The 17,702-nt window shown below is 43.4% G+C and overlaps 1 protein-coding gene across 3 annotated transcripts in view; it reads left to right on the top strand.

Moving 5' to 3' along the window:
- RBKS (ribokinase) overlaps nucleotides 1-17,702 on the top strand; it is a 98,846-nt gene that overhangs the window by 74,139 nt on the left and 7,005 nt on the right. The window contains exon 8 of one of the 3 annotated variants that reach the window (XM_025927357.2): nucleotides 16,722-17,009. The exons of the other annotated variants lie outside the window; for them this stretch is intronic. Coding sequence (XP_025783142.2) covers nucleotides 16,722-16,895 — 174 coding nt within the window. The 3' untranslated portion in view covers nucleotides 16,896-17,009. Of the gene's footprint in view, nucleotides 1-16,721; nucleotides 17,010-17,702 lie in introns of those variants that run through there. 3 annotated transcript variants of the gene reach the window in all.

Genomic DNA, 17,702 nt, shown 5'->3' with positions numbered 1-17,702 from the left:
CTGTTCGGCCTGCCTGCCATCCTCCAGACTCTGCCGCCACCTCCCCCTCCCGGGGAGCAGCCCTCGGCCCAGTGGCTGGCTCGGCCGTGAGGGAAAACACGGCCCTCCCTCAGAGTGGCAGTGCGGGCCGATGTGCGCAGCTTTCCCCGCCAACGGGCCAGCCTCTTCCCGTGCTGTCCTCCAGCCCCTCCCAGCTGCAGGCCACTCACACAAGCCTCACTCATCGCTCTCCCTGTGTTCCTTCAGCTCAAAGGAAAGCATAAGATTTACCAGGTTTCCCCAGTCTTACACTGACTAGAGGGACCTTTATACTCTTCACTGTACATTTCTTTAATCTCCTACTCACAGCCTCTTTAGAGGTCTCATAAAGCATCTCCCTGCCCCCACAGAGGAATGGCTGTCCCAGGCCCCAGCACATACAGGAGGTCACTTCTAGAACTCTCTGGAGCCTGGCCTCCCTTGTCATTAAGAGCTCCAGGACACTGGCTTCTGTCTGTTTCTGGCTGAGAGAGCATTCCTGAAAATAAAGCCAGTCACAGCATAAACTCCTTCCCCTACGACCCTTAGGGACATGCCCTAGGATCACGACCCTCTTTGTTCCTTAGAACCCTTGTCTGGTCCCTCCTGACCTAGGTCATGGGCTTTCATTTCCAAAAACGTTCACAAATGAAGGGGCCTCTGAGATGATACCATCTAGTGCATCCCACTCTTGTTGGGCACCTGCTCTCCTCCAGGCTCTGTACTGGGCCTTTTCACGTACGTTATCTAATTCAGTGTTTACAGGAGCCCTATGGGGTAGGTTCCCATTTTACAGATAGACACAGAGAGGTTGAGTCACTTGCCAGAGTGGTGAAATCAGGACTTAATCAGGCCCATCTGGTTCCAAACCATTTACTGCATTGTCCCAGCTGAGAAAGCATGTTCCCAGTTGAGAAAAACATTTTTCCCAGCTGTGGCCAGAGGGGCTCCACTATAGGTATAAAAATAGTGGATTTACCATATTTAAAAGATGACACACAGCTAATAAAAAGGCGAGAAGGCAGGATTTAAAATCAGGTTTGTTTGTTCCCTCCGTGCTGCTTCCTGGAGGGTCATGACACTGTGTCTCCTGCCAGTGCACCATGAGCCCTTTCAGGAGAAAGAATGACGCCTGCTTCCCGGGCCCAACCAGATGTTCATGCCTCAACCTCCTGCAGACAGGAACGTGGCAGAAGCCCCATTCTTAGAACCTGGCAGCAAGAGCAGAGCAAGACTTGCCGCCAGGCTAGCCCGAGGGGGAGCCACCTCGGCTTTGGTGCAGCCCTGTCTGTGTGGGGGAGGAAGGTGACAGGAACCCTGGTGGGTTTACACGGTTCTCCCTCCCCTTCCTGAACCCTTTGCAGTATTCTGTTTTTGTGAAGAAACAGTGCATTGACTTGGGAGTTAGTCATGGTTCATCCCATTTGCCTTTTCCCTGGCCTCTCAAACCACAAGCCTGGCTGAGGAATTTGGGTCCACAGTGTGGGCTTTGAATAGCTTTGTGTAGGGAGAGGTTTTGCAAAGAAAGGAAAGTGGTATCTACTTGTCAGATGGAATGTGTTAAGACATCAAGGAGGAATGTGAGGGTTTTAACTGTTAGGGTCCCTCAGCAGTTTGGGTGATGAGTCATCCAGCGTGGGTACGGATTCCTAACAAATGAAGCCTCGTGATGACATCATTGTTGCAAGATTGTCTGGGATCTGTTGGAGCCGCCTGACAAGTTTGTACCTTGGGGATTTTCATCACATGGGGTTTTTTCCCAACCACACTTAATAGCCGTCATGCCTTCTAACTCGTCCACTTTTCTATCAACTAGAATTTGGCAAACCAGGACTTTCACAAGTCTGTCTCATTGTCATCCCTCCTACAGGGCATTCTTGGGACAGTGTGTGTTCCTCGCCTGATCACTCAGCACCCGCCCTCCAGACAGTCCTCCATTCGGTCAACACGTTTTTCAGCGGTGAACCCGCATTGTGCTGGTCTGAGGGGATGGAGGTTTGAGGGGATGAAGACTAAGGAGGAGGGCAGGAGCATGCAGGAGGAAAACACAGGGCTGTATATGTGGTGCCAGTCAGTAACTACGTGATGACTAAGTTAATACCTTGTCGGAGTCTTAGAAGATGAGTAGGAGTTAATCTAGGGAAGAGTCCAAGTGAGATATTTCCATGAATGAAGACCAAAGATGCCAAAGGTGAACAGGAAAGTGTAAGACGTGAAACCGGGCAAGTGTGCTAGAGAACCTCACGTGCCATGCTGAAGAGCTGAAATTTTATCCTAAGAAAGATGAGAAACATTCCAAGGACTACAGCAGTGTGGAGGCTGGGTTGGAAGGGGCCGGCCTGGAGGCAGGGAGACTAGTCAGGGAGTCGTGTGGTCCTCTAGAGGTGATGGGAGCAGGAAGTAGGATGATGGGAGGAGAGGGTGGAGATGAGCGGATAGACTTGAGAAACATCTAGGATTTAAACTTGGCAACCTGTGACTCATTAGTTATATGGGAGGAGACATGCAGAAGACCCCCAAACTGGCAGTGCGGAAGAGACAAGAAGGGGCCTGTGTTCCGGCAGAGGTGTGAGCGCAGTTTGGGCCTGTTGAGTTAGAGTTGCCTGCAGGGGACTGAGGCTGGCTAAGCAGACTCAAGGGTAGTTAGATATGCGAATCTGGAGACGGAGGAGGATGCGCTAAAGGTACTGACTTAGGACGCATCGTGATCATAGCAGTTGAAACTAACCACACAGCAGTAGAGGCACCCTGGAAATTGTGGGGAATGAGAGGGATGGCGGGCCGGGGACAGAAGGCAAGGGAACACCAATATTGTTAGTGCAGGAGAAGGAAAAGGGCCCCATGACAGAGACAAGGGAGGGTCAGAGAGACACGGGACCCAGGAGGATCCCTTGCCACCCTGTGCTTCTCCCCCTCCTAAACCTTCCACGGAAGCCCTACGGCTGCCATTCCTCCTAAATAAGCTCCTTTACATCCTTGACTCCCATTCGGCCTTTGCAGGTGAAAGCTGCTCCTGATCCCAAAGCCCGTTGGCCGCAGCTTCCAGCCTTCCCTCCTCGACCCTCCTGTAGAGAGTACTGCATCGGCAAGGCCCGTGCACTTTACTTACGATGCCTGGACCTCCTTTCCTGATCATTCCGTTCATCTCCATCACCATTCTTCCCTCCACCCCATCCTACAGTCATCCTATCAGATGACTCCAGTGCCATGAGGATGCCCTCACTTCCAGTGACTCTTCACCTCCACGCCAGCCTCCCACCTCCACGAGACTCCCAGGAAATGGCCAATACCTGCACCACTCCCATTATGTGGGAATAAGCCTCACGTCCCACGCTCTGACCACAACCAGCTCTCTCACCTCTTCTCCTGCCCTTGTTCTCACTGTCCTCCTAGTTCCCTCTGTTTTCTTCTGACCTGCTGACTCCCTCCTGACCTCCCCTCCTTCCTTAGCCAGGTTAGACTATCTGGTTGTTCATCTGAGATGGTCTTTCCTGAAATTCTTTCCCCCACACCTGCCCAGGGCAACTCAAGGTCCCATTCTCTTACCGGCTCCTGCCCCAAGAACACTGAGGAAAGTGGGATCCTAGACAGAGGGACGTCATTAGAGATTCACCGTCTCCACTCTCCCCTCCCTGTCATTCTTCACTGCAGTAGAAAACCTAAGCCTTCCCGTGGGGAAATAGGAAAATTCAAGCAGTAGCCAAAAGCCCAATCTCTCTCTCCCAAAATAGCTTCCGCACCTGCTCTGTTGCTGGATGTCCACACAGATGTCCTTGGAACAACTCCTGACTGCCCTTTACCACCTTTATTTTTCCCTTGGGCAAGTTATTTAACCTCCTTGAATCCGAGTTTCCTCAGTTTTCAAATAAGGACCCTCCAGTGTCACTGCCAACCTCCATGGCACTTTGTGCAAATTAGAAGGTGCCCCTTTGGCCAGGCACACAGCTTGATGAGCAGAGCACGGCCTGTGGACCCATGGTCGCCCCCTCACCTGGACGCCCTTGTGTAGTGCCACCTTGCATCACCATACACTGCAGCCCCAACCACGCCTACCTCTCTACAGGCTCTGGTGAAAGAAAGGCAATGATTCGCACAGCGCACAGCCAAGAGCCTGACTGAGCAGAACTTGGGACAAAGGAGCTAACGTTGACCACCTGGACGTGGCTCAACATGCGGGTGTGCTCTGCTGTGGTGGCACCATCCGCCACTTTCAGGCACTTCTGCCAGCTCCATGAGCTGGAGCTATCAGCCCGCCCCCATCTCTCGTCAAGAGAGCAGAGCCCTGGGGCCCCGGGGTGCTCAGTCAGTTGAGAGTCCGACTCTTGATTCCAGCTCAGGTCCTGATCTCAGGGTTCGTGAATCGGAGCCCTGCATCAGGCTCTGCGCTGGCAGCGGGAATTCTCTCTCCCTCTCTCTCTGCCCCTCCTCCACTCTCTCACTCACTCTCTCTCAAAATAAGTAAACATTAAAGAAAAGAGAGAGAGAGGGAGTGCAGGGCCCTCAGAGACTGGATGGGAGCTGGTAGGTGAGGGAACAGACCCTTGGTCATAGCCAAGGGCTCCAGGTGGGCAAGGGGCAGTGGGAGGGAAGAGAGAGTTGGGACAGACAGACAGAGAGGATGGTCTGAAGGGGAGCAGAAGGGAAATGAGCAGCAACCTCCTGAAGGCAACAGCGCCTCAGGCACTAGGGGCAAAGGCTGCCCACCCCAACCCCACACCCCAACTCTGGGGTGCCGCCCTTGGCTCCCACCTCTCACTTGGGGACCTCTTACTAGCTGCTCAGGAGTGTCCTGCTACCTACCCCACCAGCCCCGCAGATTGCCTGGGCCCCTGCACCCGCCCACCCCACTGGAAGGTCGGGTGCGCCACAAGTCATGTCTGGCTCTCTTTTCACTGCACTGCCTCCATGGGTACCACAGACCAGGACTTCTCCAGACCCAGGAGTGCAAAGGCCCTCAGGAGAGCAGGAACCTCGGAATGCCACATCCATCCTGTAAGAGCAGCTCTTCAGGAGGAAATCGCTGCGAGAAGGCAACGAACGGTAGCCACCTGGGTATTTTTGTTGAAGAAAGACGAATTATGCCATGACCCCTTCTAGCACAAAAATAATTTTCAGTAAAAGGTTAAAACCGTCATGTTGTATCAATGAGAACTGTTCCATTATTCCAAGAATGATTGATTGGAAAGTACTTTACTTACAGGAAAATCAAAGTGATACAATGCAGCTTCCACTTTTAAAGTACTTTCCATTAAAAAAAAAATCATACCAGTGTATAAAAATAGTTATACTGAAGATGTGAATCAACAGCCGAGGAATTTATTGGCACTTGAAAGCCTTGTGATATAAATAGATTCAACAATGAGAATGAATCTCAAATAACTCTGGGCTGTGGCAACCTAACCTCCATTTTCACTGACACGAAAGAAAGTCACATGTAGTTCAGTGAGTCATCTGGCCACCTTGGAAGAGATCACAGGAAAAGAACACAATGGAACTAGGTCCAACAGGCCAGGTCAACTCAAAGCACAGGGTGAGGCAGTGGGGGAGACGGAGGGGACAGCGATGTGGTCTCTGTCCTCAAAGAGTTTTCAGACTGCCCCAGACTGTGGGCCTATACACAAAACAGCCACCAGTACTGTGTCCTAAGAGAAGGACAAAGGAACAGGAGATAGTAGGGAGAGAGATTCTTTTGAACTTGGTGATTTCCTTCCTTCTCTCCCTGCCTCCACAAACGGTTACTCTGTGGTGTAACGGGAACAGAGCACGGAGTCCACTGGGGCCGGATGTAAGCTGCCACTCTGCCACGTACTAGCTGTGTGACCCTGGACAAATTATCTAATGTCTCTAAGATTCTGTCCCATCAAGTGTGACAGGGGGCAGGAGGCTGTTGTTGTAAAGATGAGATGAGGCCAGTCGTGTGTGTATGGAAGCACCCAGCTTTGCTGCGTCCTGAGGCAGAGCAAACGATAAAAGATCACTCCCTTCCCTACCCTTCTCCTCTGTGAAGGTTAAGTAGTACTCACTTTTGTGCCCCTTTCATGCTTACATTTCTAAGAGCTTTTCCATCATTGGATATAACGTGATTTTCAAGGTAGTATTTGCTGGTCTTCATGTCTTTTGAGTTCATGGCCCCTGTCCTCCAAGAATTTCCCTCCTTCTTTGTGTCTGGGGAGACAGAGAGCCAGCTGCTGCCCTCTTTGTAAAGAAGAACATGAAACACCCCCCCACACACACACCTGCCATGTCCCTTCTGGTGAGAAGGTAGCTGAGATCTGGCCCATCAGCAGTCATTAATTGAGCATATAATGCTTTTAAGGATTATAGAACTCTGAGGAGTCAAGGAAAGAACTAGACAAGATTTCTGACCTCTCATCAGACTTTAACATATGGGTATCACCTCAATCAAGGTTCTTGGTTGAAAACAACAGACCAGTTGTGGTACTGGGATAAGGCCCTGGATGCTGTCACCACAGTGCTGCCACTCACATCTTGGAACTCAGTTTTTCTGCGGCCATTGTCACAGCCAGAAAGTTCCTATCAGTCCCCTTGGCATTCAGGTGGATGTCACTGCCTAGGCCTTAGTTGCAAGGGAAACTGCCTTGATGAGATGAGTATTCTCAATACAGGAAGGAGCACCTCTCAATTCAGTTCACCCTGGCTTGGAGTAGATGTCCATTTAATTAAGAAAAAGGGAAACTATTCACAGGCTGAAATTGGCTCATTTGTAAATTCATAAAGAGTGGCTGATGTGGAGTTTTAAAACTTCTTTAGTAAAATTTATTTTATTAAAAACATTTTGGGGCGCCCAGATGGCTCAGTCGGTTGGGTGTCCGACTTCGGCTCAGGTCACGATCTCGCGGTATGTGAGTTCGAGCCCCGCGTCGGGCTCTGTGCTGATGGCTCAGAGCCTGGAGCCTGTTTCCGATTCTGTGTCTCCCTCTCTCTCTGCCCCTCCCCCGTTCATGCTCTGTCTCTCTCTGTCTCAAAAATAAACGTTAGGGGCGCCTGGGTGGCGCAGTCGGTTAAGCGTCCGACTTCAGCCAGGTCACGATCTCGCGGTCCGTGAGTTCGAGCCCCGCGTCGGGCTCTGGGCTGATGGCTCAGAGCCTGGAGCCTGCTTCCTATTCTGTGTCTCCCTCTCTCTCTGCCCCTCCCCCGTTCATGCTCTGTCTCTCTCTGTCCCAAAAATAAATAAATGTTGAAAAAAAAAAAATTTAAAAAAAAAAATAAAAAAAAAATAAATAAATAAATAAACGTTAAAAAAAAATTTTTTAAAAAACATTTGAGGGGCGCCTGGGTGGCGCAGTCGGTTAAGCGTCCGACTTCAGCCAGGTCACGATCTCGCGGTCCGGGAGTTCGAGCCCCGCGTCAGGCTCTGAGCTGATGGCTCGGAGCCTGGAGCCTGTTTCCGATTCTGTGTCTCCCTCTCTCTCTGCCCCTCCCTCGTTCATGCTCTGTCTCTCTCCGTCCCAAAAATAAATAAAAACGTTAAAAAAAAAATTAAAAAAAAAAAAAACAAACATTTGAATGAAATGTTTGCTTACTTACAGAAAAGCTATAGCACTCCTATATACTCTACAGAGTTTCACCAGTTATTAGCATTTTGTCACATTTGTTTTTGTCATTGTTTTTTGAGAGACTGAGCTTGTGAGAGGGGGACGGGCAGAGAGAGAGGGAGAGAGAGATCTTAAGCAGGCTTCACACCCAGCACAGAACCCGACACAGAGCTCGAGCTCATGACCATGAGATCATGACCTGAGTCGAAATCAAGAGTCGGACGCTCAACTGACTGAGCCACCCAGGCACCCCTTGTCACATTTGTTTTATTGCTGCCTCTCAAAGTACATAAATATGCTTTTTTATTTTTGGATGAACCATTTGAGAATAAGTTGCAGACATCATGACTCTTTACCTCTTACTAATTCAGGATATATCTCCTTGGAACAATGACATAATAAAACTACAATATAATTATCAAAGTCAAGACACTTAACACTGAAATAATCCTATATGCACAATCCAATAATGTCTCAGTAGTGTTTTTTATAATTTTTTTTCAGTCCAGGAGACAATCCAAGATTATTTAAGGAATTTAATTGCCATGCTGTTTTAGGCTCCTTTAATATGAAACAGGTCCTCAACCTTGTCTTTCATGATGTTGATCAGTTTTGAAAAGCACAGGCTCGTTGTTTTGTGGAATTTTTCTCAATATAGGTTTATCCAGCACTTCCCCATGATCCGAGTTAGTAAATCTTGTAGGCAGAAACACTGCACAAGTGACATTACATCCTTGTTGAGGCCCCACACTCAGGAGTATGTGATGGCAGTTTGTCATATTGGTTTGTTGCTGTCTTCATCAAGGTGGCGTCCACCAGGTTTCTCCACTAAAGAGCTATTTGTTATTAATAGGTAATCTGTATGGAGATACTTTCAAACTTGTAAATATTGATTCCTCATCAAACCTTACTCCAGCAGTTTTAATGCATCCATTGATGATTCTTGCCTGAATCAGTTATTACTATGACAGTTGCAAAGCGGTGATTTTTCAAACTTCTATATTTACTAATTGGCATTCTATTTTAAGGAAGTTCTCCCTTCTTCATTATTTATTTTTTCATTTATCTGTTTAAAATCAGTATAGGGGCACTTGGGTGGCTCAGGCAGTTAAACGTCTGACTTCAGCTCAGGTCATGATCTTGCAGTTCGTGAGTTCGATCCCTGAGTCGGGCTCTGTGCTGACAGCTCAGAGCCTGGAGCCTGCCTCAGAGTCTGTGTCTCCGTCTCTCTCTGACCCTCCCACCCCCTCTCTCTCCTCAAAAAATAAATACTAAAAAATTTTTAAAAATAAAATAAAACCAGTATAGACTCGTGGATTCTTTAATAAATTTTCAAGTGATCGTTAACATCCATTATCCATCCCTTCTATAAATTATACACTTCTGCATTTGTGGATGGGTCAACCTAATTGCAAGCAGATTTCTTTTTTGATGTGGACTTGAACATTTAATCTATACCTCACTATTTACAGAGACAAACAGGAAATAGAAAACTGAATTTTTATGGGGATTTTGGGTTGAACACATAGGTTATCAAGGTGTTTTTGAGTAGCTGTGGCAAAATGGGCTACCCTGAGAAAACATAAGGGAGCAGGCCCTTCTAAAGAAAGGAAGGAAAGGGGTTTTGCAGAAAGCCATGAGAAGATAGAGAAGACTGGCACAATTGTGCTTTCAAAGTAGACACAGAGGAACAGGGATGTGGCAGAACAAAGTGGGGTGCGGGGAGGGCAGGGAAATACAATGGGCATGCAGAAGAGCATAGAGGTCAGGGGACTAGGGTGGAAAGGTAAAGCAGCAACATGTGTTGAGAGGTCTGTAAATTGATATTGGGTAAGAAAACTGAGAGGCAAGGAATGACAGACTCAAAAAATCCCTACGAGATGTTAATCATTTCATTATTTATGAGAAAACTAAGTCACAGAGAATTTACATTCATTTTCCCAAGGTCACAGAGCTAGTAAGTGGTAAAGTCAAGATTCATATACAAATCTATGTGACTTCAAAGCCATATCACTAGAAGAGAAACATTTATAGTGAAAGAACAGAGGTAGAATTAGGGCTCACAGTATAAGGCCGCATAGGTTCCAATATGCCAATTATAACACTTAATTAATCCTGACCCACAGTAAGTCTCAATAATGATCCCAACCATGCACTTGAGTGTAAATCCGTAGTAAGCCCAGAGCACTTAAATATTGCCAAAGTTTTCAAACTTTGCGTTATACTCTTGCATGACTCAGTGCCCCCACTCCCCCAACCCTGCCTTTTAAAAAATCAACTTGATTGAAATATCATTTTCATACATAAGATTTCACCCATTTTAAGTGTATGATTCAATGAGTTTTGACAATGTAGACTCATTTAACCACCAATCATAACTATAGAACCTTCTAACACTCCAGAAAGTTCCCCGTGCAGCCCCTGTGGAGGTGATATTCTCCAGCCCCTGGCCACTTTTTGTTGGTATACTTTTGCCTTTTCTAGAATTTCATATAAATGAAATCATACAATATGGTATGTAGTCTTTTGTGGCTGGCTTCTTTCACTTAGGATAATGTATCTGAGATTCTTCCCATGTTGTGTTAGCAGTTTGCTCCTTTCTGTTGCTAAGTAGTGTTCCACTACATGGACGTACCACAATTTTTTTACCCATTCATTAGTTCAAGGACATCTGGATTGTTTCCAAATGGAAAATTGCCAAATGGAGCAGTTATAAATAATGCTGCTATAAACAGTCACATATAAATCTTTATGTGCATATATGCTTTCATTTATCTTCAATAGCTAAGAATAGAACTGCTAGGCTATAGGATAAGTATATGTTGAATAATGGCCAAACTATTTTTCAAAGTGTATCATTTTTCATTCCCACAACAAATAAGAATTCCCACAACAAATAAGAGTACTGGAACTAAAGCCAGTATTTTCAGTCTTTTTAATGTAGTCTTTCTAATGGGTATTTAGTATTATCTCATTGTGTTTTATTTTGTTTTTTAATGATTATTTTTGATAAAGAGGGAGGTGGAGGGAAGGGGCAGAGAGAGACAGACAGAGAATCCAAAACAGGCTCTGTGACAGCTGACAGCACAGAGCCTGACGCAGGGACCGAACCCTTGAACCATGAGATCATGACCTGAGCCAAAGTCAGACACTTAACCGACTGAGGCCACCCACGCACGCCCTCATTGTGTTTTTAATCTGCATTTCCCTAGGTCTAATGATGTTGAGCATCTTCTTATATGCTTATTTGCCATCTGTGAATCTTCTTTGATAAAGTCTCTATTCAAATATTTTGCCCATTTTTATTGGGGTTTTTGTCTTTTCGGGTTGTACTATTGAAATATTAGAATGCTTTATCACATATATGTTTTAAAAATATTTTCTCCCAGTCTGTGGGTTTGTCTTTTGGTATTCTTTTAAAGGACAAATGTTTTAAATTTTAATAAAGTCCAATTTATCAATTTGTTAAATGTCTTATGCTTTTGGTATCCTAAGAAATCTACCTAACACGGGGTTACAAAGATTTTTCTCCTCTATTTACTTCTAGATGTTTTGTTGCTTAATTCTTATATTTGGGTCTGTGGCCCATTTGGAGTTAATTTTTGTGTATTGTGTGAAGTGTCATGTTTTTCCATATGGATATCCATTTCTTCCAGCACCATTTGTTGAAAAGACTGTCCTCTCCTCCATTGAATTACCTTGTTAAAAATAAGTTGCTGGTTTGTTTACAGATTCTCTTTTCTGTTCAAGTCATCTACATGTCTATCTTTGCATCAATATCTCCCTGTCTGATATCTTATTCTGATATGTCTGATACTATATCTTATGGTAAGTCTTGAAATCAGATAGTTTACATCCTCCAACTTTGTTCTTCTTCAAAATTGTTTTATCTATTGTAAGTCCTTTGTATTTCCATATAAATTTTAGAATCAGTTTACCAATTTCTAAAAATTGCCAAGTGGGATTTTTATTGGAATTACACTGAATCTATGTATCATTTTAGGAAGGACTAGCATGTTAACAATGATGAGTTTTCCAATTTATGAACATGGTTGATCTCACCATTTGTTTTCTTTAATCTCTTTTGCTTTCGACAGGAAGAGTGTATAAATCTTGCACATATTCATTCATTTTGCACAGATTCATTTAACCCTAATTACTTCATATTTTTTATGCCATTGTAGTAGTATGTCTGGATAATTCAAATTCCTTATTCTTCATTGCTACTCTATAGAAATATAATTTGGCACAAAAACAGACACTCAGATCAATGGAACAGAATAGAGAACCCAGAAATGGACCCACAAACATATGGCCAACTAATCTTTGACAAAGCAGGGAAGAACATCCAATGGAATAAAGACAGTCTCTTCAGCAAATAGTGCTAGGAAAACTGGACAGCGACATGCAGAAGAATGAAACTGGACCACTTCCTTACACCATACACAAACATAAACTCAAAATGGATGAAAGACCTAAATGTAAGACAGGAAGCCATCAAAATCCTCAAGGAGAAAGCAGGCAAAAATCTCTTTGACCTTGACCGCAGCAACTTCTTACTCAACATGTCCCCAAAGTCAAGGGAAACAAAAGCAAAAATGAACTATTGGGACCTCATCAAGATAAAAAGCTTCTGCACAGCAAAGGAAAAAATCAGCAATACTAAAAGGCAACCGACAGAATGGGAGAAGATACTTGCAAAAGACATATCAGATATAGGGTTAGTATCCAAAATCTATAAAGAACTTACCAAACTCAACACCCAAAAAATAAATAATCCAGTGAAAAAATGGGCAAAAGACAGGAATAGACACTTCTCCAAAGAAGACATCCAGATGGCTAACAGACACATGAAAAAAATGCTCAACATCACTCATCATCAGGGAACTACAAATCAAAACCACGAGATACCACCTCACACCTGTCAGAATAGCTAAAATAAACAACTCAGGCAACAACAGATGTTGGCAAGGATAGGAAGAAAGAAGATCTCTTTTGCACTGCTGATGGGAATGCAAACTGGTGCGGCCACTCTGGAAAACAATATGCAGGTTCCTCAAAAAATAAAAAATAGAACTACCCTACTACCCTAGTGCAATTGCACTACTAGGTATTTATCCAAGGGATTCCGGTGTGCTGTTTCGAAGGGGCACATGCACCCCAATGTTTACAGCAGGACTATCAACAATAGCCAAATTATGGAAAGAACCCAATGTCCATCCATGGTTGAATGAATAAAGAAGATGTGTGTGTGTGTGTGTGTGTGTGTGTGTGTGTGTGTATAATGGAGTATTACTCGGCAATCAAGAAGAATGAAATCTTGCCATTTGCAAGTACATGGCTAGAACTAGAAGGTATGATGCTAAGTGAAATTAGAGAAAGACAAATATCATATGACTTCACTCATATGAGGAATTTAAGATATAAAACAGATGAACATAAGGGAAGGGAAGCAAAACAAATATTAAAACAGGGAGGGGGACAAAACAGAAGAGACTCTTAAACACAGAGAACAAACTGAGGGTTGCCGGAGGGGCTGTGGGTGGGAAGATGCGCTAAATGGGGAAGGGGCATTAAGGAGGACACTTGTTGGGATGAGAACTGGGTGTTATACGTAAGGGATGAATCACTGGAATCTACTCCTGAAATCATTAGAGCACTATATGCTAACTAACTTGGATGTAAATTTTTAAAAAAGAAAGAAATACAATTGATTTTTTAACGTTTATTTATTTTTGAGAGAGACAGAAAGCACAAGCGGGGGAGGGGCAGAGAAAGAGAGGGAAACAGAATTTGAAGGAGGCTCCAGGCTCTGAACTGTCAGCGCAAAGCCTGACACAGAACTTGAACCCATGAACCCTGAGATCACGACCTGAGCCGAAGTTGGACGCTTAACCACTGAGCCACTTGGGCGCCCCACTGTTGATTTTTTTTAATTGATCCTGTGTCCTGTTACCTTGCTGAATCTACTTTTTTGCTGGATGTCTTAGGATTTTCTACATAGGTGATTATGGCATCTGCTAAGAAAGAGTTTTACTTCTTTCATATCTGCATGCCTTTTCTTTTCTTTTTCTTGTCTTACTGCACTGGCTGGCAATCCAGTATGATGCTGAATAGAAGTAATGAATATAGACATCCTTGATTTGTTTCCAATATCAAGGGGAAAGCATCAGTCTTTCTCATTAAGTATGATGTTGACTATAGAGTTTTCATAAATGCCCTTTACCAAGAAGATCAAGTTATACCTTCTATTCTAAATTTGCTGAATTTCTGTTATAAATTGATGTATAATTTTGTCAAATGCTTCTGCTGCTACTAAAATTATAAGTTTTTTTTTTTTAAAAAGTGAACTACACTGATTATTTAAATGTTAATTAGTTTTAAATGTAAGTAGTTTTAATGTCAAACTAATCTTGCATTCCTGGGATAGACCCTATTGTTCATGAGATACACACACACACACAGTTTACTAAAATTTTTTAAGGTTTTGCAGAGTATTGATCTGTTTTGTTTGTTTTTTTTCTTGAATTGTCATTGTCAGGTTTTGGTATCACACTAATGCTGGCCCTACAAAATGACTTGGAAAGTGTTTCCTTGACTCTTCTATTTTCTGAAAGAATTTGGACAGAATTAGTGTTATTTCTTACTTAAACATTTGCTAGAATTCCCAATGAAGCTATCTAGCTGAGAGTTTTCTTTGTGGGGAAACTATTTTTAATACAGGAACAGCTTACCTTTGCAGTCTCTACCAACACAGTGTAGCTCTAAGAATGAAAGGAAATCAAGTTCTGAAAATCACTGTTACCTAAATAATGCTTCCAACACACACGGTTCTACTAGACACTGTGTTTCCCTGGCTTTTTTATACTGGGAAGCAATTTAAATTATTTCAATAGTCTTTTCAGATATAAGAACAATGCTTTTTATACTTTCTTAAACTTATCTGGTCTGCAGCTAAATACCCCACCAGCCAACAGGAATACATATAACTGATTTCTGTCAGTGTTGCTAGAATGTTTCCCCTCAGCCCTGTGCCTTTGCTTTCTTTGGTCAGGCTACATAAGTTAAAGGTGAGGGAGGTATAGAAACATGACTTAACTATCCATGAAATTTTTTTGGAAAAATATTATAAGCTTGTAACAATAAGCTTAAGCAATAATATAAAAGTTACATAAAGGCTGCCTCCATTATTTGTAAATAAGAAAACCAAATATCAACACCATTGCATTGCTATGCTATAAACTAAGGGAAGGCAAAAAGCATATCTCTCTCCATTGTTTCCGTCAGGAAGGACTGACATAAACAATTGCAAAGCGTCTAGCATGGCCCCTGACACATTTTGGGCACTCAGAAAACATTTATGGGAGGAAGGGAAGTGTCGAATTCACACCTGCATTACTATGACTGCTTGGCAAGTTGAATACTGCCTGCTTTATCTATGTAAACAAGGGGAAATGTCATTCTCCTTAAAGCCATTCACTGTCTCATGAGCTCATTCTGTTCCTTCCTCCTCTGTGTCTTTGTTCCTTGAGGCCTTCTTTCTCTATAAATCTGTGTCATCTATAAGAACTCCCTTCTTCAGGGAGGCTTTCTTCACACTCTTTCTTAGCATCCAATAGCATTTATGGATTCTGCCACACTACTTAGCATTTAATCCACAGTGGATTTTACCCCTTTACTAGTGTCCATCACTGTTCTGGGCATATGCATCTGGAACAATCTTGCATGCCAAGGCTCTTTACAAAGGCTGAAGTATAGCCTCAAGATCTGTCGTGAAAACTCTTGGGTGTTAAGGAACAACAAACTGGGAAAAAACTGGGAAATGACCCTGAAAGCTATTTCAGAATGGTTTTCCAAGCGAGACTGTATAATCATATTTAAGTTATCTTAAATACATTTGTTAGATGAACACATGACTAGGTATTACCCTGCCTGAAGGTGGAAGTCAAGACTTTCTTTGGTGTTTTCTATTTCTGTGGGTCCGTAAATGTACTTTACCAAATCAGATCTTTGGAGCTTCAGAGAAACTGGAAAGAAAATGTCTTGTCCCTATATTTAGTTTGAAAATAATATCTGCATAGCTCTCACCACTTTTCTGCATCCATTTAATGGAGAAATGGCTAATTCTAGAACTAAAGCAGGGAATATACAAGATGCGCCTGGAGCATCTTATAGTATCAGAAAGTAAAGCACCCAAAAGACAAAACAATGGGGTATGTTAAAGGGACACAGGAGCCAACTGAAAGAGTCCCTTACAATTTGAGCAAAGAAGTAATGCAATACTAGATTATAGCCCAAAGAATAAATTTTTAAAAATTTTCAAAAGACCCATGAGTTCATGGGTTTTTTATACAGATATAATTATGTAATGAATTGGGGGGAGAAGACAAAATTCCCACAGAGAAGCATTCCAAATAACACTCTACCCTACCCCTTACATGTGGACTATACTTAGTGACTTGCTTCCAAAGGGTGCAGTATGAAAAGAGGGAGGAAAGTAACTTTACAGTGGAGAAACCTGGCAAAGACTGCCTTAGCCAAGTAATTGAGATTAACATGATCAGAGGCAAGTCACATTGACAGTATATACCCTTGATACAATGTGATGAGAGAATGATACTTCACCTTTGTGGTCTTCCTCCCAAAAACCATAACCACAGTCTAACTGTAAGAAAAACAGACCAGTCCCAGCTGAGGTATATTCTACAAAACATCTGACCAGTCCTCAAAACTCAAAACAGAAACAAACTAGAAACAATTCTAGAAAGTAGAGACTCAAAACAGAAATAAACACTGTCCAAGAAACTGTCACAGCCTACAAGAGTCTAAGGAAATGACAACTAAATGTAATAGGGTACCCTGGAGGAGATCCTGGGACAGAAAAAGGACATTAAGCATAACTAGTGAAATCCAAATCAAGTATGGAGTTCAGCTAATATCAATACCATTTCATTCATTATGACAGATGTACCATAATACTAGATGTTACCAAACAACAGAACTGGATATGGGGCGTATGGAAACCTCTGTACTATCCTTTTACCTAAAAATCTTCTACATCAAAAAGTGTACTTAAATATTGTTAAAATACAGTTTGGGCAACAGGTGACTACATGCTTATCTCCACAACTATGCTTTTAATTACAGGGTGCTGGTGACAGTTTTGTGGGGGCTCTGGCCTTCTACCTGGCTTACTACCCCAATCTGTCCTTGGAAGAAATGCTCAAGAGAGCCAATTTCATCGCAGCAGTCAGTGTCCAGGCTGCAGGAACACAGTCATCTTATCCATACAAAAAAGACCTGCCACTTGATCTGTTTTGATTGCTACTAACCCTAAAATAAATGTACTTGGAAATAAAATGTACTTGGGGGAGGGGGTGGCCACTCTTAGCTAGCAGCTTACTATAAAATATCCTCTTCTCTGTTCTTTGCAAATATGTTCATTTATGAAGTCATACTCAAGCTTTCATTATTTTTAAATTATTTTTCTAATGTTTATTTTTGGGAGAGAGAGAGAGACAGAATCTGAAGCAGGCTCCAGGCTCCACGAACGGTCAGCATAGAGTCAGTATACAAGGTCCTATGTGATCTATATCCTACACCCCTCTCCCTTCCCATGCCATTTCCGCCCATTCTCCCCTCTACGTTCATTTCACACTGGCCTCCTTACCCAACTCAAACCACTTCAGGGCCTCCGCACTTACTGTGCCCTCTGCCTAGAACACTCTTTCCCCACAAGTTGATGTGCCTTACTCCCTCACGTGTGCAAATGTTACTATCAAAGGCCTCCCTTAGACACCCTTTACCCAACACCAACAACTCCCTCTTTCTCTCCACCTGCTTCATTGTTGTGCGTATCAGTTATTACCCACCTGTTTGTTCATTTGTCTCTCCAGAACTTAAGCTCCAGAGCAGAGAATGTTACATGAGGGAAGAGGGCACAAGAAATTGGACCTCGAGCAGTTCCTAAGAAGGACAGCTGACATTCAGTGTTAGAGTTGTCAAAGCTTCTGTTTTGCAAGAGAAGCCAGAAGTCTGGATGTTTATTGAAATCTTTTCAATGTTTAAGGGTCAGCAACTGATTTTTTTAAAAATGTAAACATGGGGGAATGCCTGGGTGGCTCAGTC

This window comes from Puma concolor, chromosome A3 (assembly GCF_028749965.1).
Source record: "Puma concolor isolate L17-30 chromosome A3, mPumCon1.1.hap2, whole genome shotgun sequence".
Lineage (NCBI taxonomy): Eukaryota > Metazoa > Chordata > Mammalia > Carnivora > Felidae > Puma > Puma concolor.
This window is presented reverse-complemented; position numbering and strand designations above follow the sequence as displayed.